Consider the following 17,896-nt stretch of genomic DNA (forward strand, 5'->3'; position numbering starts at 1 on the left):
TCCACCTGACGCCGCCCATCGTCTCCTCCCCACCCCCTCACGCATCCCTTCTCCTCCTCACCATCGGGCCTGAGCAGGAGAACGAGCACCCTCCCTCGCAACCGCCTCAACGGGAGAAGAGCTCGATCCCGGGTGTTTAGGCGTGTTGGTGAGCGCGGCGGCTGCCATGGCTGAGCTCGAGCCCGGGCGCGGCGGAGCTTTGTTGAGCACGGTGGCGACCAGGCCATGGCCGAGCTCGAGCTCGAGCGTCTCGTTCTCCCATGGCTCCTGCGCGTGCCGCCCCTGGGTGAGGTGTTTGTTCAGTTGTCGACGTTGATTTGCTCGGTTACTTTCGGTTTGGTCGGGGTCTCAAGTGGGGGTTCCTGCAGGTTCTGAAAAGCAACTGTTTGTTCCCTTCGTCGAGTCTTCGACCGTCCTGCGAACTGTTGCGTCGAGATGTTGCAAGGCTTATGGTCAGTGAGCTCTTCTTTTTTCCTTCCTATCTAGCAGTCAAATATATGTGGATTGGTTGTTATGTGCGGCTTCAGTAGTTACTTAGATGTGTTGGCTGCTCGTATCTGGCTAATGTTTTTTTGGATGCATTAGCTGCTCGAGGCTGGATATGGTCAGATTCCTTTGATGGATTAGGGGATCTACTTGGATCCTTGGTATTTTTTTTCCATGTGGGAGGCTCGGCCATGTGTGTAGATTCCTGCCCTTTTTTTTTCTTTCTGAATTTGTCTGCTGCTTATGGGTTTGGCGTGGACTGTTGTTGTTGGCTCGGTTTAAAATATTTTTCCAGTCTCACTATTGGTTTGGGTTAGTCCCTGTTTTAGGTTTTATCTTAAGGATTAGTCATAGGATTATGGTAGGCTCAAATGTATGGCCATTTGGATTAGTAACTGATTATGTTAGGGTCAGATGTATGGCGATTTGGATTAGTAGGTGATTATGTTAGGCTCAGATGTGACACACGTTTAGGGCCATTTGTATTAGTACCCAATTTGTTCTTTGGCTTAAGAAGTAGTTGTATGAATCACATGGCTGGTATATTGTAGGGGTTGTGCCTGTCGTGGTTGCTGTTCGGTGGATTTAGGAAGCCATTCTTAGGTGCTTGATTGGAGCTTGTTAAGTAAAGGGGGTGAGATGGGTTGTGTTGATTGATTGATTCAAGATGTGCCTGGTCGTTTGTTTTTGGGATCAGACATCTCACACATTGGTTGAGGGATGGTGGACCATCAGGGGTTGAATTTGTTTCTGTTCGATTGGGGCTTGCAAAAGAGAGGTGTAGGGCATGCTGTTGTTGGGTTCTGTCTCCTTGTCTTATTTAGATGTTGTCATTGTCCATTTGTTTTGGTTAGTCTCTGCTTAGTTGTTTGCCTTGTGGATTAGAGAAGTTGCATGGTTGGTTAAGAAGATGGGCGATCTATTCATGTTGTGCTTGCGGTTGTTTGGATCAGGGTGTTGTTCTTAGGTGCTAGATTTTCTTAGTCCTTGCTTAGCCATGTAATCACAATAATGGATAGGTCACATGGTTGATTAGAAAAGAGCATGAAAGGTATGTGCTTATTGTGGTTGTAGTCCTGTCAGCTAAAATGTTGTTCTTGGGTGCTAAAATTAATTTGGCTATCCTGACAACTCCAAGCTTCCACTTTCTAATTATATATGAGACATTGGTGCTTTCCTGTTAGTTGTTTTGGTTGATTCTTTTGTTTTCTGATACTCTGCTTGCTGCGATTTCAATGCTACCTATGTTGATATACTGGTGCTTGTTTGGTTGCCTCGCTTGTGGTTCTAAGATTTCTTATTTGCTTTGATTATGATGTTTGTTTGTTGATTCTGCTACATCTTTCTTTTTCAGGACTCTGTTGTTGGTTGGTCTGTGTTGTTGTTTTTTATCGTCTTCAGGCAAGCCATGTTCTTTCCTCCGAGAGAGAAAAGCCAAGCAAGATTGGGCCCCAAGTTATGATCTTCATCGCGTTATGGTCACGCTCGGAGCTCTGCCGCCTCCAGATCCACCCCGTCGAGATTCCAGGTTCACCCTCCCCGCCAGCAAGCCTGCCAGATCTTGATTGGCTTTTCTCTCTCGGTCTGTTCGGTTCTGAGCTTTGCATCCTGCTGCGTCTCTTCGTCACCTAGGGCATCCTCTCGAGCTTCCTCGAGGTGCAGTTTTGTTCTCCATGGTGTATGTGTATGTTCTTCTTAATGTGTGCATACCTGATCCTCTATTTCCTTTTGTTTTGTTAGTTGGATTTGCAGACCAAGGACACACATTCTGGAGAGCTCCTTGGTCATCAGCTGGTCCATCACATGGTATGTAACTTCACTGAGATGATGCATGCTCCTTATAAGCTAGGATTACAATTCTTCTGATTAACTGTACTATCGAGCTGTGAGACGCCGCTTTTTTGTTAGAATAACTGAAAATATGCTCCTCAAATAATGTAATGTAAGGATGATTGTGGCATGTGGATGTTGTTGTCCCAACTCCTAAGTTGAATTTCAAGACACCCGTGGTAGCAATTTTCCACAAAAGTGTTTATCTCGGTGCATCCGAATTGTTTCTTTGGTGCTGACCCTATACAAAAATATTGGATTCTGTAAATACTGCATCGCATAGTTTTTCTGTCGATAAACATTTTTTGATGTATAAGCACTACCAAATCAGATTACCAGACTAAGAAATCTACCACTCGCTCCAGTTTATTCTGGATCAGGGTTTTAATTGTTTCCTGTTGCTTGTTATTTAATTGTTTTCGTGTCTGGGCCACTAAACATATGGGGTATACCACGACGCTTTATGGGTTGCATAAAGCTTCATAGGGGCATGTTCTCAATTCCATTACCTTTCTAGATTGTTGTTTTTTGGTTGATGCAATACTCAGTTTGGTGGTTTCCTTTTGTTTTTGCTGCAGAGAGTGGATGTTTCAGAATGGTGCGGGCAGGTTGAGCAGCAATAGATGTTTTTTAAGTTCTAGGTGAGCACTCAGGTTCTGTGAATTTTCCCTTTACAGTACTGCGGTACTTTCATGCTTCAAGGAAATAGGAATAATATGGTTTCTCTCTCCCAGATTGTTACTACCGAGAATGGAATTGGAGAAGAGATACTTTTGGTGTTGTCCTTTTACCTCACGTATCTGACAGACGACAGAAAACTATCAGTTTAGTTGGCAAAACAAAAAAGTTCAGATCAGTTGTGAGGATATATGATGATTGGCATACTTAGGCCAGAGTCTTGTAATAACATCTGCGACGTAGCGTCCCCTGTTAAAAAAGTCTAAAAGGTAAGTTATGCCTTCTCTCTCGCTAATCGATTTTCTCTTGGCTTTTCTTTCTTTGCAGATGATCATCTTTTGTGTATTTTCACTATTTATTCTTGTATCTATATATGTTAAGCAAATTGTTTCCTTTATGACCATGATTCTATATGATTACTAAGGTCTCTAACCTTCTCTTCTTTTCTAATTAGAACAGGATACTAATCTGATGTATCTCCTATTTGCGATGACTATTAAATTATGGAGTTTCTGTGTTGTCTACTGAAGCAGTCAAGCATGCAATCTGAGCAGAATATCATTAAAAGGTCATTGACCCAACAAATTGAACTTAATCTGAACCTCCCCTGTTCCTGCTATATATCCTTATTTTTCTGAACTTAACAACAGAACAACATGATATATTAGATCACCAGAGCTTAAGTGTAAAATTATTCCTTACTGGTTGAGGATTTGGAGATGCAGTATGTGGTTGGCGAAGGATTTTTGTCTCCTAAGCTCCACACATTCTCTTCCATCTAAAACAATCGACGCAGTCAAGTGGTGTAGTGGTTGATGGTCGAGAGCTAAAATCAAGGCACCATCTTGTTTTAGGATTTGTGTATATCTTTAGATCCCCCGTTACGATCACAATTATTTGCCTGAGCTCTGGTGATTACTCCCAAGGATTACTCTACCAAATAACATTACCGAGGTATCACTGTGTGCCTGGCTGGCTATTCATGTGTAGTACAGCAGTTTGTGGCCTTCTCTGTTCTGTCAAATGCCAGTACTGTTCTGTCAAATGCCAGTACTTGCTTTGTGACCCTTGATGTAATGTCTGTCAACTTCCAAAGTGTCACGTAACTATGTATCTGTATCTTGGATATCGACATGTCGTAAACCTGTAGCCCTTTGAAACAGGACCTGTTGTCTATTGGTATTACTGGTATAAAAGAGAAATTTTGTTTGTGCTGATGCAAGAGGGCAGCAACCTTGACGCGGCGATCACGTCGCTCCTTAGCGTGGAGAAGTAGTGCCACCTGGCCGGCAGCAGGAAGTCTGCCGATCGTCGAGATCTGCTTCAAGACGGCGCCTGGAAGAAGCTCAATGACCAGATCATCGTCCTCTCCAAGTGGAGGGGCCAGTTCAAGCAGGTACAACTAGCTCACCATAGCTAGCTCCTCCTCCAACTTCCTTCTTCAATCGTGTCAAACTTGAGCCTGTAGCTACTATTCAGATATCGCGTCAGATTTATTCTTTATGTCATAAGAATTGGCTATTCAGAGAAGCTACATTGTTTTCTGGAAGGAAGAAACTGGAATTTATGTAGTAGAAATATGTTAGCTGGCTATGTGTGAAGGAAGTAGGTCTTAAATATGTTTTGTTTAGCTTGATGCGTTTATGCAATGGATGTTTGTCGCATCTGTAAGGGTTCGAAGACATGCCCTTCGCATACCCGACGCTGATGGCTTGCTGTTCCTTATTCTGTGATTTGCCTTTTTTCGATATGGTGCACTACTAGATTATGAAACTGTAAACCAGTCCGGGATTGTGATTGGTGTGTCTGTTGGTTGGAAGCAGATAATGAGAAACGTAGTAGGATTCAAATGATGCTCCGATTGGTCTCCAATTGGAGCTGATTTATTCCTCACATGCATAGACATAAAGAGAGAGGTGAGGATCCACGTGTGCTAATGTTCTATCATTTTTCATTAACAGAAGTTCAGCAAAATAGCTAGGGTCGAAAACATGAAGCAGTTGGACTAGAACATTGTGTACCACTTCTTTCATAATATGGCCTTTAATTCCCTTTAGTTTGCATATATTATTTCTTCGCCTGAGTGATGGTTTTAGATACTTCAGTAGAAAAAATATACAGTTTTAGATACTTGATCCATGTTCAGGTAAGCTAAAATGTTGAATGTTTCTCTCTAAATCATAGAGAGAGAAATTCACGAGTTTTGAGCTATAAACATGAATTCTTTCCATGTAGAATTTACCAACAATTCTTGCATACATCCTAGACAAATAAAGAGCAAGATAAAGCTAGCCATCAGAGTTTTTGTACATGACATATGCAGGTGGGAGAGCTTGCTGTTTGTCTTGTTGCTTAGTGTGTCCATGAGCGTGCTCCCACCGTGTGCGCGCCCAGCCGTCCATGAGGTCAAGCGACCACTTGTATTTGTGGATGAGGAACACCCCGGTGTTGAGGCCAACCCGGGACCTCAGTGACACGCGTCAGCGTCGAGACACCAGACCCACTCGACCTCCGGGTGGGCAAGCATGGTGGTGTGAACGCGGCAAGGATCTTGGCCCAATATGCCACCATGGTGGGATGCATCAGCCGTGTTGTATAAGAGCTCGATCCTGTGGAGGCGGCTATAGCCCATAGTCGAGAGTTTTGTTGAGGAAGTGTAGGAGCACGTTGCTGCTTGCCGCTTTGTTGGTTCATAGGTGGGACTGCGATCCTGCTCGACACCATGAGCATGCAGTCCCCAAGATCACACCAAGTACCGAGCCTAAGGAGAAAACACCCGGGCAGATGTCTGTGAAGCGTTGTACACCGTCCTGCTCATGCCGCTGGAGGGACAGAGAGGAGGACTTGGCCACGAGGTGCTGGAGCAATGGAAGGACCCGTCGCCGCTAGCGGCGGTGGTGTGGTCCACGTTGGCCTCCGGCCGCAACGGCGGCGTGGACAAAGCGAGTGTAGCCGCGAGATCGGAGAGGTCGGCGCGCTAGCAGGTGCGGAGACGTCGACACGAGGTGGTCGGGGAGGACCAAACGACGAGCGAAAGGCCCGGGGCGTGCATGCAGAAACTTCATTTCTCTGCCTTTTTGTAGAATGCTGCCAATAATGTTTTTATTTTGAATTTTTATCATGCGAGACAAGTTCTTCCTTTTGTTCATACTAGCAAAAAAGCCCGTGCGTTGCAACGGGAGATTTTTTTCATAATCTTCAATGGCCATGGCCACGCTTTGTTGCATCATCGAGATACACTATCACTCTCAATTTCGTGGAACCATGAACAATTTTTAAAATCATGATCATTTTTTAAAACTCGTGCACATATTTGAAATCATGAACATTTTTAAAATTATGAACACTTTTTCAAAGTTTTTAACATTTTCCAAAATCAAGAATATTTTTTGAATTCATGAACATTTTATACTTGCAAACATTTTTTAAAATTGTGAACATTTTTTATTTTATGTGCAAATGGACGAACCAAATGATGGATGAAAATCTGGTAATAAGCAACATATACAAAAAAGGAGTAAGAAACATCCATGTCTTTAATAGAAAAATGAAAGTACTAATTAAGGGTGCAACATAAAAATAATTTTAAAAATAATTAACATGGAAGATAACATTATATTTAGAATGTACAAAATTTTCTGGGCGATTTTCATATTTAGCATGCTAAATTTAAAGTTGGAGTTTGAAAGATATGAATATTTTTAAAAATACTTGAATCTGCAAAAAAAAGTTAAAAGAGAATATTTTGGCCGTATTGTACTGTGTAGACACACTGTTAAGCGACACTTGGCGAGATAGCTCTATACTACAGCAATTGAAATTCGCGAAAAATAGGGTGCAAAAATGGGGATGACCAAGTTTCGAACTAAGGTCTCCTGGATTGTGGAGAAGCACCTAGGCCAGTAGGCTGGTTTGTTCAGTTGTGTTTTGTAAGGGAATTTCCTTACATGAACCAAGCTCTATCGGTGGCGGGTTAAGAAAGAAAAAAGCGAATCGTTTTTCTACTTACAGGTGGCATAGGTGGGTAATTTTTACTAACTTAGAGGGTAATTTTAATGACGGACGACCAGAAGCGGTAGCCGCTTTATTAGTTTGTTCATAGTTCATATTCATATTCATATATATACAAATCTGATATATTGTTGGCACATATTCTTCCTTTTGTTCGATATAGTGCTATATTTGCACTGAACATATATGAAACTAGCTAGCCCGTTCTACCTTGCTGGTTGTGAGCATCAAATGTGTTAGACAAAGAATCATTTATTAAATGAATAATAGTGCCTAATGAGTTTCACTAATGAAACACCATTGAGAAAGTAACATTTATTTGTAGCGAGTCATGCTTCCTATCTATTCTGGTTGTTTTCTGTGTTATGTTTCTGAATATGTATCCAGGACAACTGGTCTAAAGTTGGGTATCTACATGAGGAAGTGGATTAAGAGCACTCGGCGACGCAGCCCTCTGGAATCACCGCCGCTCACCTACTAGCTCGGGATCAGTGCCACCTTTTACAAAATGTTTTGTTCGTGCGAATACAAATCCAACGCGTAGAAACAAACAGTTCATACCTATGCTTATAATGACGGATGGAAAGCGTGTGAGGTTTGGTTGTGTAAGGTGGTAATAAATGACCGTGCACTCATTTAATATGTCTGCAATTTCGTGGACAAAAAACTTGATGGAGGTCTTTTGGTTTGTGGGATTTGACATGGTAAAAGGTGCGTTGATGTAAAATAGTGCACGAGAGAGGGTTGGAAGTTGACGTGGCTGCAATAAAAATGTCCGGTGTACGTTGTAGGATTCGTACGACCATGTGCATGGAAGGGTCATATGAAAAAACCTAATGAATATCATCATTGGTGGCTAGATTGATGAAAACATTATTAAGATTAGCAATAATAGAGATTACATATTATTTGTTGGCCATTGTCTGCCAGTTGATGACAGATGACATTAATGCCCTAGATTAGATACAAATCAATCTAGACTTAACCTTGTGACATGGTATAACTATTTTGTACTACTGATGTGGTAACATGGCCTGGATGTGCTGACTAGGTCTCACAAGTACAGTTTTCCTTGAAGACGAAGGTTTAAAGCAACCTCAGCGCAGACAAATAGTACAACAAGGAGATTTAGTGCCAGGAGGGCGATGATGATGCGGTGGAATTTCCTGTCTACGGTAACATGAAATGGATGGAAGAGGCCGGTGCATGCATTAACATGAAATAGGTGGTTGGCCGTTGGTAGTTGAGTTCAATCTCTGTGATAAGGACAGAGACTTTGCTCTCCGGGGACAGAAGCGTGTGGACCTCACTTTTGATATACGGAACAGTGGAAAGCGCATACAATCTGAAAATGTTATGAATACAGTGGGGCTACTTTAGTGTGTGCGGATCCCAAGACGCCTGCATGGTCAGGATTCCGATGAGTGTCGGCGCCGAGTGCTCCTATGCAATTTCGATCTACATGAGTTGTAGTTTGTTTTTTAGCAAAATATAGCTACTAGGATGATCTGGTTATCAGCTTTATGCACAAACATCCAATATAAATTTTCAAGGAGTGACACTGCAAGACCAGCACTGTTTTCCTGCATATTTGCATATAGTTTCAGTTGATATGATAGTAAACTTGCTCTCAACGACTCTGATCTTACAAAATATTAGGTCTCCTTAGTTCCAAATATGGTTTTACAGGTTCTAAAATAATTTCTTTGATGCCAGGTGCCATGCTGTGGAGAACAATGAGAGATTATCAAGGTGGAGCGATGGTGAGTGTGGAGCTCATGATCATCAGTTCATCACCATGAAGCAGGAGACATGGTATAGCTTTGCCATGGCGAGGTTCTCACCTTCTTTGCGAGTTCTTTGTTGATATGCTCGGGCTTAAGACTGTGTTTGCGGCATCACGGGTAAGTCAAGCTTCAAAAATGCCCAGTCGTCTATTCTATCTTCTATGCTTTTTGTATGTGGCATCGATATTTATTCAATGGTTCCGATATTTATGTACAAAGCTGGAAATGGACAGGTAGTACTATATATTACTATTGGTTGCCCATAGAGTAGGTCCATGCAGGTTTCCTTAGTAATGTAAAGCTGAAAATAACCAAGGTCTTCTGAAAATCAGAAACTACTATACCAGTTTTTCATGTCTCGGTGAATCTAGAACAATCTTATTAATTATTCACAATTGCATGTACTAACAATTAAGGTGTCTCGTTGGCTGAATGCTGCTGCACTCTATAAATAAGTAGAGTGTTCCATGCATGGAGGAACTTACCCAATTCTTGGCAAAGGGAAGTTGAAGATTCTCTGGCAGATAATGTATTGGTCGGCGTGGACTTCCCCCCTTCTTGCTCTATTACTGTTGGCTGCATGAGAAGTACCACATTTTGTTTCTACACTGGCTTTGATGAATTATTTCTTGATTTCCTAAATAAAAGTTAATTACCCATAGTTTGCAGCTGGTATAACCTTGTAAACACGGTGATGTATGCCATTTGTACTTGGTCCTAAAAGTTATTGTGGATACAAACCTTTCAGAAATTGTAGCATTATTCGTAGGCTGTGGCAGAACTTTACGAGGCCAATAGATAAAGAAAGGCACCTATTAAGCAGATATTAGTCTCGTATTTTATAGGGCAATGCATTATATACTTGATGTTCTGCATATGTGACTGCAACCTATATGTTTTTTGTCATCTCTATTGGTCATTTTGCCCATGTTTTAAAGCAATTTAAGTGGTGCTTTTGGAAGGTTTTTATTTTTAATTGTGTAACGGTGTTTTTGTGACCAAAAAGGCAAAAAGCATGTGCTGTTGTATTTCAGTCCCATGTGAAGTGCAACGTTCATGTGTGTGAAAGTTTTTAGGATCTCTCATAAATAATGTTCAGTTTTAGTATCCAGTTTTTGCTGGTTCTCACGCACCCAGGCGTGCTTCCAGCATTGCCATGAATGCACATCAATGGCTACATCTTGCTTTTGTTGCAGTTGGTACTATTTTGATTTGTGATCCGGTCTATAAAAAAGGGATCAAAGAATAAACCAATTGGCCAGACTTTGTCGAGGCGACAGTGATGAAAGAATATCAGATACGTGTCTTCGCCTTCAAGATTACAAGGGGAAACCATCGCTCAATGTCCATACGCTTTAAAAGGTTAAGGTACAAAATCGGAAGTGCATTGTCTATAAAAGAACATTTTATGGTTCATCTATCTCACAAACTATTCACATCAGGTCATATGGAATGGCACTCATGGAGTTAATCGAAAAGGCAGTTGAACCAAGCATTAGTATGCCTAACTATGTCTTCGCATAGTTTTCCTGTCTTCACAGCCATTTGGTCTTGCATTTGCAATCTCATTTTCCTACTCTTACTATTGAACTTATATCTAATTAGTTTTTGTAATCTCACTGATGTCCATACTGAACTTGATGCTACCTAGCTCATGGGACGGATTAAATGCAATTAGCTATTGTAGTCTCATGACCGTGCTAAACTCATGATGCCATGCTTCTGGTACAGACTACAGAGTGAATGTTTGTTCTTTCTCTTAAACCCGAAAATCAGTTGTTCTTTCTCATGAACATGTGTTTGATATTTATTCGCTTGCCCAAGTCATTAGGACCGGCACCCTCGCGCCAAGGCGCGTTATCGATCTAGTACTAGTACATTGGCACATGCAAAGCACGTCCACGGTCAATAGTTCTGTTGGGTTCAAAACAAATAATATTTTCCTAAAAAATCAAATTATGAATAAATATAGTGACATGCATGAGACGTTGATTATTAATCTACCATATAGTTATTTTGTCGGCTATCTAGTTTCGACTCTTGAAATAGATTATTTGTATACAATGGTCTACCACAAAAGTGTTTAAAACACAGAGAGAAAAAACCAAGGATGTAATTTTTTTTGGATTGCTTACCACATGTGTCACTTGGTGATCAAGGATGTAAATTGCTGCTGCTACTTTTGAGGTGCTCAACTGTTTGCATTATCTTTTGGTTAAATAATTGTTAGCATTTTTTTTGCAAAAATGTCCGTTCAGCTACAAAAGAAAAGAATAGAAAAGTTGTAGAACAAAGTACTCCCTCCATTTTTTTTAATTTGCATATAAGATTTGGTCAAAGGCAAACTTTATAAAGTTTGACCAACTTTGTAGAAAAAAACATCAACATCTACAATACTTAAGATATATGGTATGAAAATTAATTTCATGATGCATCTAACAATGTTGATTTCATATTGTGAATCTTGATATATTTTTCTATAAACTTAGTCAAAATTAACATAGTTTGATTTTGACCAAATCTTATATGCAGACTAAAAAGAAACGAAGGGAGTACCAAACTTTGCCTCAACTATCATCCCATATTTACTAGAAGAACCCCCGTGCGTTGCAACGTGGCCACATTAACTTTAAGAGTTCAATATTAATTATGTTAATATTACATTTAATATTTTCATACATATCAAGTGACATTGATAACCTTTTTTACCATCAAATCCTCACACACACACACTCCCTCCGTCTTCCTCACTCTCTCTCCCCCTCTCCCTCTCCCTCTTCCCCTCTCCCTCTCCCCCCCCCCCCCCCCTCTCCCTCTCTCTCTCTATAACACACACACACATATTCATCTTATTGGGTATGGGATGTAGGGGTTAATTGTTTACTTTGTTTGGAGATTGAATTGTGCACGAATCGAATACTTTATGACAATTTGAAAGTGGGCACTTCTACGTGTCTAGCATACCAAATTAGTGAGAACTTTAAAGGGAAATATTCATATAAGCAAGCGGCAGTGGAGTAGAAACTGCAAGGCAATAGTGAGTCTACAATTTGAGAAGCTCTAACACTTGGAGAACATGGAAGAGCTAGCCTTACAATGGCCCAGCTTCGTCCTAGCTAGGAATTCTTCCGGTTAAATAAGGAGTAGAACAACTACGTCCATATGTCGTGGATCAGCAAAAACACACACCCTAGTTAACTCACCCATTTGAATGTCTTGCAAATTCACCGGTAAATATACCAACATACATAAATAGTTATGTTTCTTCTGGAAATTGCTTTACCACACACAACACAACGCATACATGCATGGAATGGAAAAGGGGGGAACATGGAACTTGGGGAAAATATAATGAATCAAATTACGGAACAATGTGAAGTTGGTGTTGGAGAGCTTCTTCTTGCCATCCTTCCTCCACTGGTGACACATGACGTAGGTGTCCGCTCCTCCTTCCTAGAATCACCATTCAAAACAATGGTTTAGCAGGAGAAAAATATCAAGAAACTCAAGTAACAAGGCATGGATCTTTTGCTGAAGGAAAGTAACAGTGAAACTATATGTGCAGTAGGCAGTAGGACTACTGACATGCGCACCGCGAGGCGGGGCTGATGCATAAGCACAACATGGCCTTGTTGAAGCCAAGGAGAGACCATAGGTCGGCTGCGCTGCGGAGTCGGGTGCCATCGCGTCAGTGACCAGGTCCAATGCATCTGTCTGAGCACCTCTTGCAACGACGTGCCGCGTGCAGTCTTGGACCCGAGACCGGCGGCAACCTGCATCACCGTGCGTCCCTGCGCGTCCTCCGAGTCGGCCTTCTTGCGTCCTCCCGGATCTGAGTATTTGACGAGGTTGAGGATGTAGGGGAAGGGGCCATCGGATTGGAGCGGCTAGGGCTCCACGGATGACGCGGGTGGTGGCATGCATGACGACCATAGCGCCACATCGTGCGCCGACACGGGAAACGCGGGGTGGCCGGAGGCGTGGTGTGATCTAGCAGGAGGCAGCACTCTACCCCTTTCTTCTCTCTAGGCACGTCCATCTGCAGTTAATCGATCGGATCAAAGGGGATTGCCAGCCAATTTATTTCCTTGGTCAACACATGCTTCACTTGGAAGGAGGGATTGCTCGTTGATTTCCTTCCTTGGGAGGGACTCGGGGGAGGAGCGAGCAACGCAACAAAAAATCAGAGGGATTGTGTATTGATCGGTGGAACCTGGTAACGAATGGTTTTGGTACGTGAATTGATTGTTGCCTTGTGCGTTTGGTTTTGGTATTTGAAGATTGATTACCATTCGTTAGTTGGGTTACCAAAGAAGAAATCAATCACTATATGTGAATTCATTGTGTTACCAAATAAACGTTGTGTTTGTCCGCTCAATGAGAGAGGGGCGAATAAAAAACCGACGAAACTGGAAGGTGGGATCGTTACTACGGGGGATTGGGAGGTGGGAGGGAGGACGAAAAAAACCCAGAAAAGATGAGACGAAAATTAACCGCGAAAACTACTAACTGAGACATTAGAAGTAGAGATGTCACGTCCGTACTAATCACTGACCTATACAGTTGTGGCCCTTACGGCCCTACGTTCACATCTTTGGAAGAGTGCATTGAAACGGATGGAAAAGCTACATACAGAACAACACCTCACGTGAGCTAAGCCCTTGTGACCCACGTATCAGTGAGTGGAATGGTCCTAATCTGGAGTGTGAAAGAACACTCTAGAGTATAGTCTCGTTGCTTTTATTTTCTGACAATGAGTACTGCGCCGTGACAGTAGGGAGAGCACGACAGTGGTAGGCAGCACCGCGAATCCCTGCACTTTGGGCCGCTAGATTGCTTAATCGGACGGTTGATGTATGTGCACGTAGCTCCATAACTGAGCAAATTTGATATCAGCCATCAGATTTAAAAGATCCAACGGTTCATATGCATCTATACTGGTACACTATATAGGAGTATAGATATAGATATAGATAATGGGATTGACTATGTGCAAGTTGACTGAATGTTGTTTTTGGGTAAGTCGCCTGACCAAAATTAGGGTCAGTCACTTGTTTTACTGCCGGGCTCACGTACACAACCCGTATGCATGCATGCTCACACAATCCCGCCACAGGACCCAGGCTGCATGCGTGCATGCTCACGAACACAATCCCACCACGGACCCGGGCTGCATGCGTGCAAGCTCAGTTGCTCACGTACACAAGCCCAACATCAGTAATTATATAAGATATAAAAAATAATAAAATTAAAATAACGAATTTTTATAAGCAAGAATACACTAGCAGCATTGGTATTGCCTTTTAAGAATATAAGAAAAAATGAAAAAAAACATGCACACAGCATAAATTCGAATCACACTTTCCGTAATACACAAAGAGTGAACATATAGTAGTGCAATTTTCACGATCTAGTATAATTTACACACATATTGTATATTACTTGCATGTATATACTTACACACACAGAAATGAAATAAAAGAAGTTTAAGAAATAATGAATTAGTGGCATTAGTATTCCCCTTTAAGAAGAAGAAAATAAAAAATGACAAAATTTGCACATAGTTTACACATAAATTGCACTTTTTATAAATATGCAAGAATAACCATATAATAGTGAAATTATATTGTTATTGCCCTTAAAGAAAAAATGAAATAAAAAAATCAAAATCAAAATAATGAAGTTTTCTACGGAAGAATGAAACCCTTCAAGAAGAAACAAAATGAAAAAAGCAAAATAATGAAGTTTTCTAGGGAATAATGAACCCCTTTAAGAAAAAACGAAAAGAGAAAAAAAACTTGCACACAAGTTTGTACTTAATTAAATTGCACTTTTAGTACTATGCAAAAAAAAGGAACATATAATGTTGCAATTTTCGCAACAAGTTGTATAAAAATAACTAATTAGTGGCATTATATTCCCCTTTAAGAGAAGAAAATGAAAAAATGACAAAATTTGCACATAGTTTACACATAAATTGCATTTTTTATAATATGCAAGAACAAGCATATAATAGTGAAATGATATTGTCATTGCCCTTAAAGAAAGAGAATAAAGTAAAATAAAAAGAAAAACAAAATCAAAATAATGAAGTTTTCTATGGAAGAATGAAACCCTTTAAGAAGAAAAAAAACTAAAAGTAAAGCAAAAAAATGAAGTTTTCTAGCGAATAATGAACCCCTTTAAGAAGAAAGAAAAAGAGGGGAAAATTTTACACACAAGTTTGCACTGAAATTGCACGTTTAGTAATATGCAAAAAAGGAACATATAATATGGAAAAACTTTGTTTTTGCCACTCTAGGTTTTGCCCAGTTTGCTTATGCCACTCTAGGATTTGACATTGCACTTTTGCCATTCTTAGCTTTTGACAATATATCACTTTTTCCATTCCGTGGCAAAAGCAAAAAAATTAAAGTGGCAATTGTGATACATGTCAAAAGCTAAGAGTGACAAAAGTGAAATGAAAAATTATCATTTTTGCCACGGAATGACATTTATGATGTAAAAATTCAGGCAACTTACATGTAGCTAAAGTGATATATAATAATATAAGACCAATAATAGGCCTTTTGCTTTAATCATCTTCATTAGATTTAGGAGTACAGTACCTTACACTTCTCTTACAAAATACAATACCCGTTACCTTAGAAATGCGAAAAATTATGGGAGTACCTAGAACTCATCTAGATGAGATATACTTTGGTCTCATTCACTTGAAAAACAAGAACATATAACATCCATGTCAGCACACACGCATCTTATAGCATCACATCTAATGGCTATAAAAGATGAATGAGACCAAATTATATCTCATCTAGATGCGTTCTAGGAAAACTGAAAAATTATACTGTACGACCTTATTCCTTGACGTGTCGTCCTTTCAATCACAACTGCAGCGTATGACGACCGTTGTACGCAAATGCATGCATGTAATTATATATATCGGTATAAATAGCAGTATATCTTAGATATAGATTCACCGTGAGGCACTCAGGCATCGGCCAAATCCACGAGGAGAGGTGTGTCGTTGTCCCCTTTCTCCACGGTGAAGGTCTTGAGCATCTGCTTCCCCGTCGCCGTGGTGACCTCCACGACGTACCTGCCGTAGAAGCCCCTGAACTTGAAGTCCCCGTCGCCGTCGACGCTCCCGCGCGCGTCCGTCTTCCACTCCCTCTGGAGGTTGAGGAACATCTGGCCGGCCTCGTTGACGGTGCCGTCGGCGTCGACGAGCCAGGAGTTCTCGCGCCACATGGTGCCCTGCATGAAGCCCCAGAAGACGACGCCCTCCACCGCCGGGTGCGCGTAGGCCTCCCGGAGCACCACCTCCAGGTCCTTGGCGCGGAGGCTGACGTCGTACTCGGGCACGTCCAGCTCGGTGAACCAGATGGGCACGCCGGTCTTGGCGAGCCTGTCGATCGCGGCGCAGATGACCTCCCCGACCGGGTTCTGCACGTGGCCCTGCAGGCCGATGCCGCCCACCACGGCGCCACAGCTCTGCAGCCACGCCACCTGCTCGGCGTACTTCTCCGGCGTGGCGTTGGGGTCGTTGGCACGCTCCACGTTGTAGTCGTTGACGAAGAGCGCGGGCTCCGGGTCCAGCCGCGCCACCTCCTTGAACATATACGCCGGGATGTCCTCCTCGCCGAGGCGGTCGCGGAAGAAGCGGCCGTGAAGCATCTCGTTGTTGACGTCGTAGTGCTTGAACCTGCCGGCGTAGCGGGAGACGAGGCCCTGGAGGCGGCTCTGCATGGCGGACCTGAGCTGGTCCTTGTTGAGGTTCTTGACCCACTGCTGCACGTCGCCGTCGACGGACCAGAAGACGCAGTGGCCGCGGACGCTCTTGCCGAGGCGGTCGCAGAAGGCGAGGAGCGCGTCGGCGTCGGCGTAGTTGAGCTGGCCCTGCTGCGCCTCGGTGTGGTACCACTTGAGCTCGTTCTCGAAGACGGCCCAGTCGAAGTGGTTGGTGAAGAAGTCGAGGAAGGCCGGCTTCTGGATGACGGACGTGTTGATGCATGACCCGAAGGGGAAGGCGTTGTCCAACTGCACCACGCGCACGGACGCCGCCGCTCCGGTCTGCCTTCCCAGCTTCAGAATCACGTCCCTCTTGCGCGCCTGCATCAACGGAGCTCGTATGATGCATGCACGTCCATGCCAAAAAAAAAGTATGCATGCATGCAGGTGGTTACGTGGATGCATGCTCACCTTGTCAGTCTTGTCCTTGAGCTGCCTGAAGCGCGCCTTGTGATCCACCGGGAAGACGCGGACATCCATGACCTTGATGTCGACGCCGGCGGGGGCGCCGTGGACGTAAACCGCGGCGCTGCGCGGCTCCGTCCTGAGGCGGAAGGCGCCCATGATCTCCGTCCACGCGCCCTCCTGGGCGCACACCGCGCCGCACTCCACCAGGGTCTCGTTGCCATTATCGTCCACGTCAAGGTGGATGCGCACCGGGTGGCTCGTCCCCTGCGCTTCGCCCAGGCTGATCCACCCGGCCACGCGGTACGTGATCCCAGGCTTCAGGACGCCCACCGGGATCGGCAGGCGTACGCCGTCCTTCTCGTCGGCGCGCCCCGCCACCAGGATGTACCGGCCGCTGGGCTCGTTGCCACCCACGGCGACAGTGATGCCCGTCTCCTCCTCGTTGTGCACGGACAGCGTTGTCGTGCTCGAGCCGAACGGTGCGTAGCGGGCGAGGCTGCCGTCCATGTTCACGTCCTGAAACAAGCAGCACACAAAGTGCACCATGCAAATGAGCTAACTGGACTCATGGTGTTACTCGATCGACCGTGCGCTGCAGTTGTAACATACCTGAGTGCTTGCCATCTTACGCGAGTGGGAGTGAGAGCTGTGAAGACAGATGTTCGCCGGATTGATCTGCTGTGTGAGTGAGGGAATGGATCACGGTGCGCTGCGGTATTTAAAGGGAAATTCTGGCGGCGGCCGTCGACGTCGAGATGGATATAGTCGAGTCGTTATCACGGTATGGGAAGAGTAACGGTGAAGAGCGATAACGAGCGAGGCAGAAACCGGAAGCAACTCTCTCTCTCTCTCTCTCTGGCATGCTCGCATGCTGCAGCTCTTGAGTAGTAACAGTGAAGATTGCA

General features: G+C 43.4%; 1 protein-coding gene and 1 long non-coding RNA gene across 5 annotated transcripts; one reads left to right on the forward strand and one right to left on the reverse strand.

Annotated features, from left to right (window-relative positions):
• LOC123105421 (uncharacterized) lies at positions 1-10,507 on the forward strand. 4 transcript variants are annotated; one of them, XR_006450836.1, is made up of 9 exons: positions 7-286; positions 369-452; positions 1,841-2,142; positions 2,227-2,292; positions 2,895-2,957; positions 3,051-4,390; positions 8,722-8,909; positions 9,989-10,160; positions 10,235-10,507. It is a non-coding gene; the product is annotated as an uncharacterized lncRNA (long non-coding RNA). The 4 variants fall into 4 exon arrangements; XR_006450838.1 differs by lacking the exons at positions 8,722-8,909; positions 9,989-10,160; positions 10,235-10,507 and adding an exon at positions 5,318-6,168; XR_006450835.1 differs by lacking the exons at positions 8,722-8,909; positions 9,989-10,160; positions 10,235-10,507 and having other exon boundaries at positions 1-286; positions 3,051-4,636.
• A 4,924-nt stretch (positions 10,508-15,431) lies between these two features.
• On the reverse strand, positions 15,432-17,615 carry LOC123101658 (endo-1,4-beta-xylanase 1). Its single transcript, XM_044523009.1, has 3 exons — positions 17,601-17,615; positions 16,995-17,507; positions 15,432-16,904 (listed from the first exon to the last, which is right to left on the reverse strand). Exons 1-3 carry the CDS (start codon positions 17,613-17,615, stop codon positions 15,783-15,785), a joined length of 1,650 nt encoding a protein of 549 aa, XP_044378944.1. The 3' UTR covers positions 15,432-15,782.
• Between the last annotated feature and the right edge of the window lie 281 nt (positions 17,616-17,896).

This window comes from Triticum aestivum, chromosome 5A, assembly GCF_018294505.1.
Source record: "Triticum aestivum cultivar Chinese Spring chromosome 5A, IWGSC CS RefSeq v2.1, whole genome shotgun sequence".
NCBI lineage: Eukaryota > Viridiplantae > Streptophyta > Magnoliopsida > Poales > Poaceae > Triticum > Triticum aestivum.

What these genes read in the sequence shown, in the direction of transcription:
- LOC123101658 (XM_044523009.1), bottom strand. An exon ending in TCAAGGACAAGACTGACAAG is followed by an intron (nt 16,905 to 16,994) that starts GTGAGCATGCAT and finishes CCGTTGATGCAG; the next exon opens with GCGCGCAAGAGGGACGTGAT.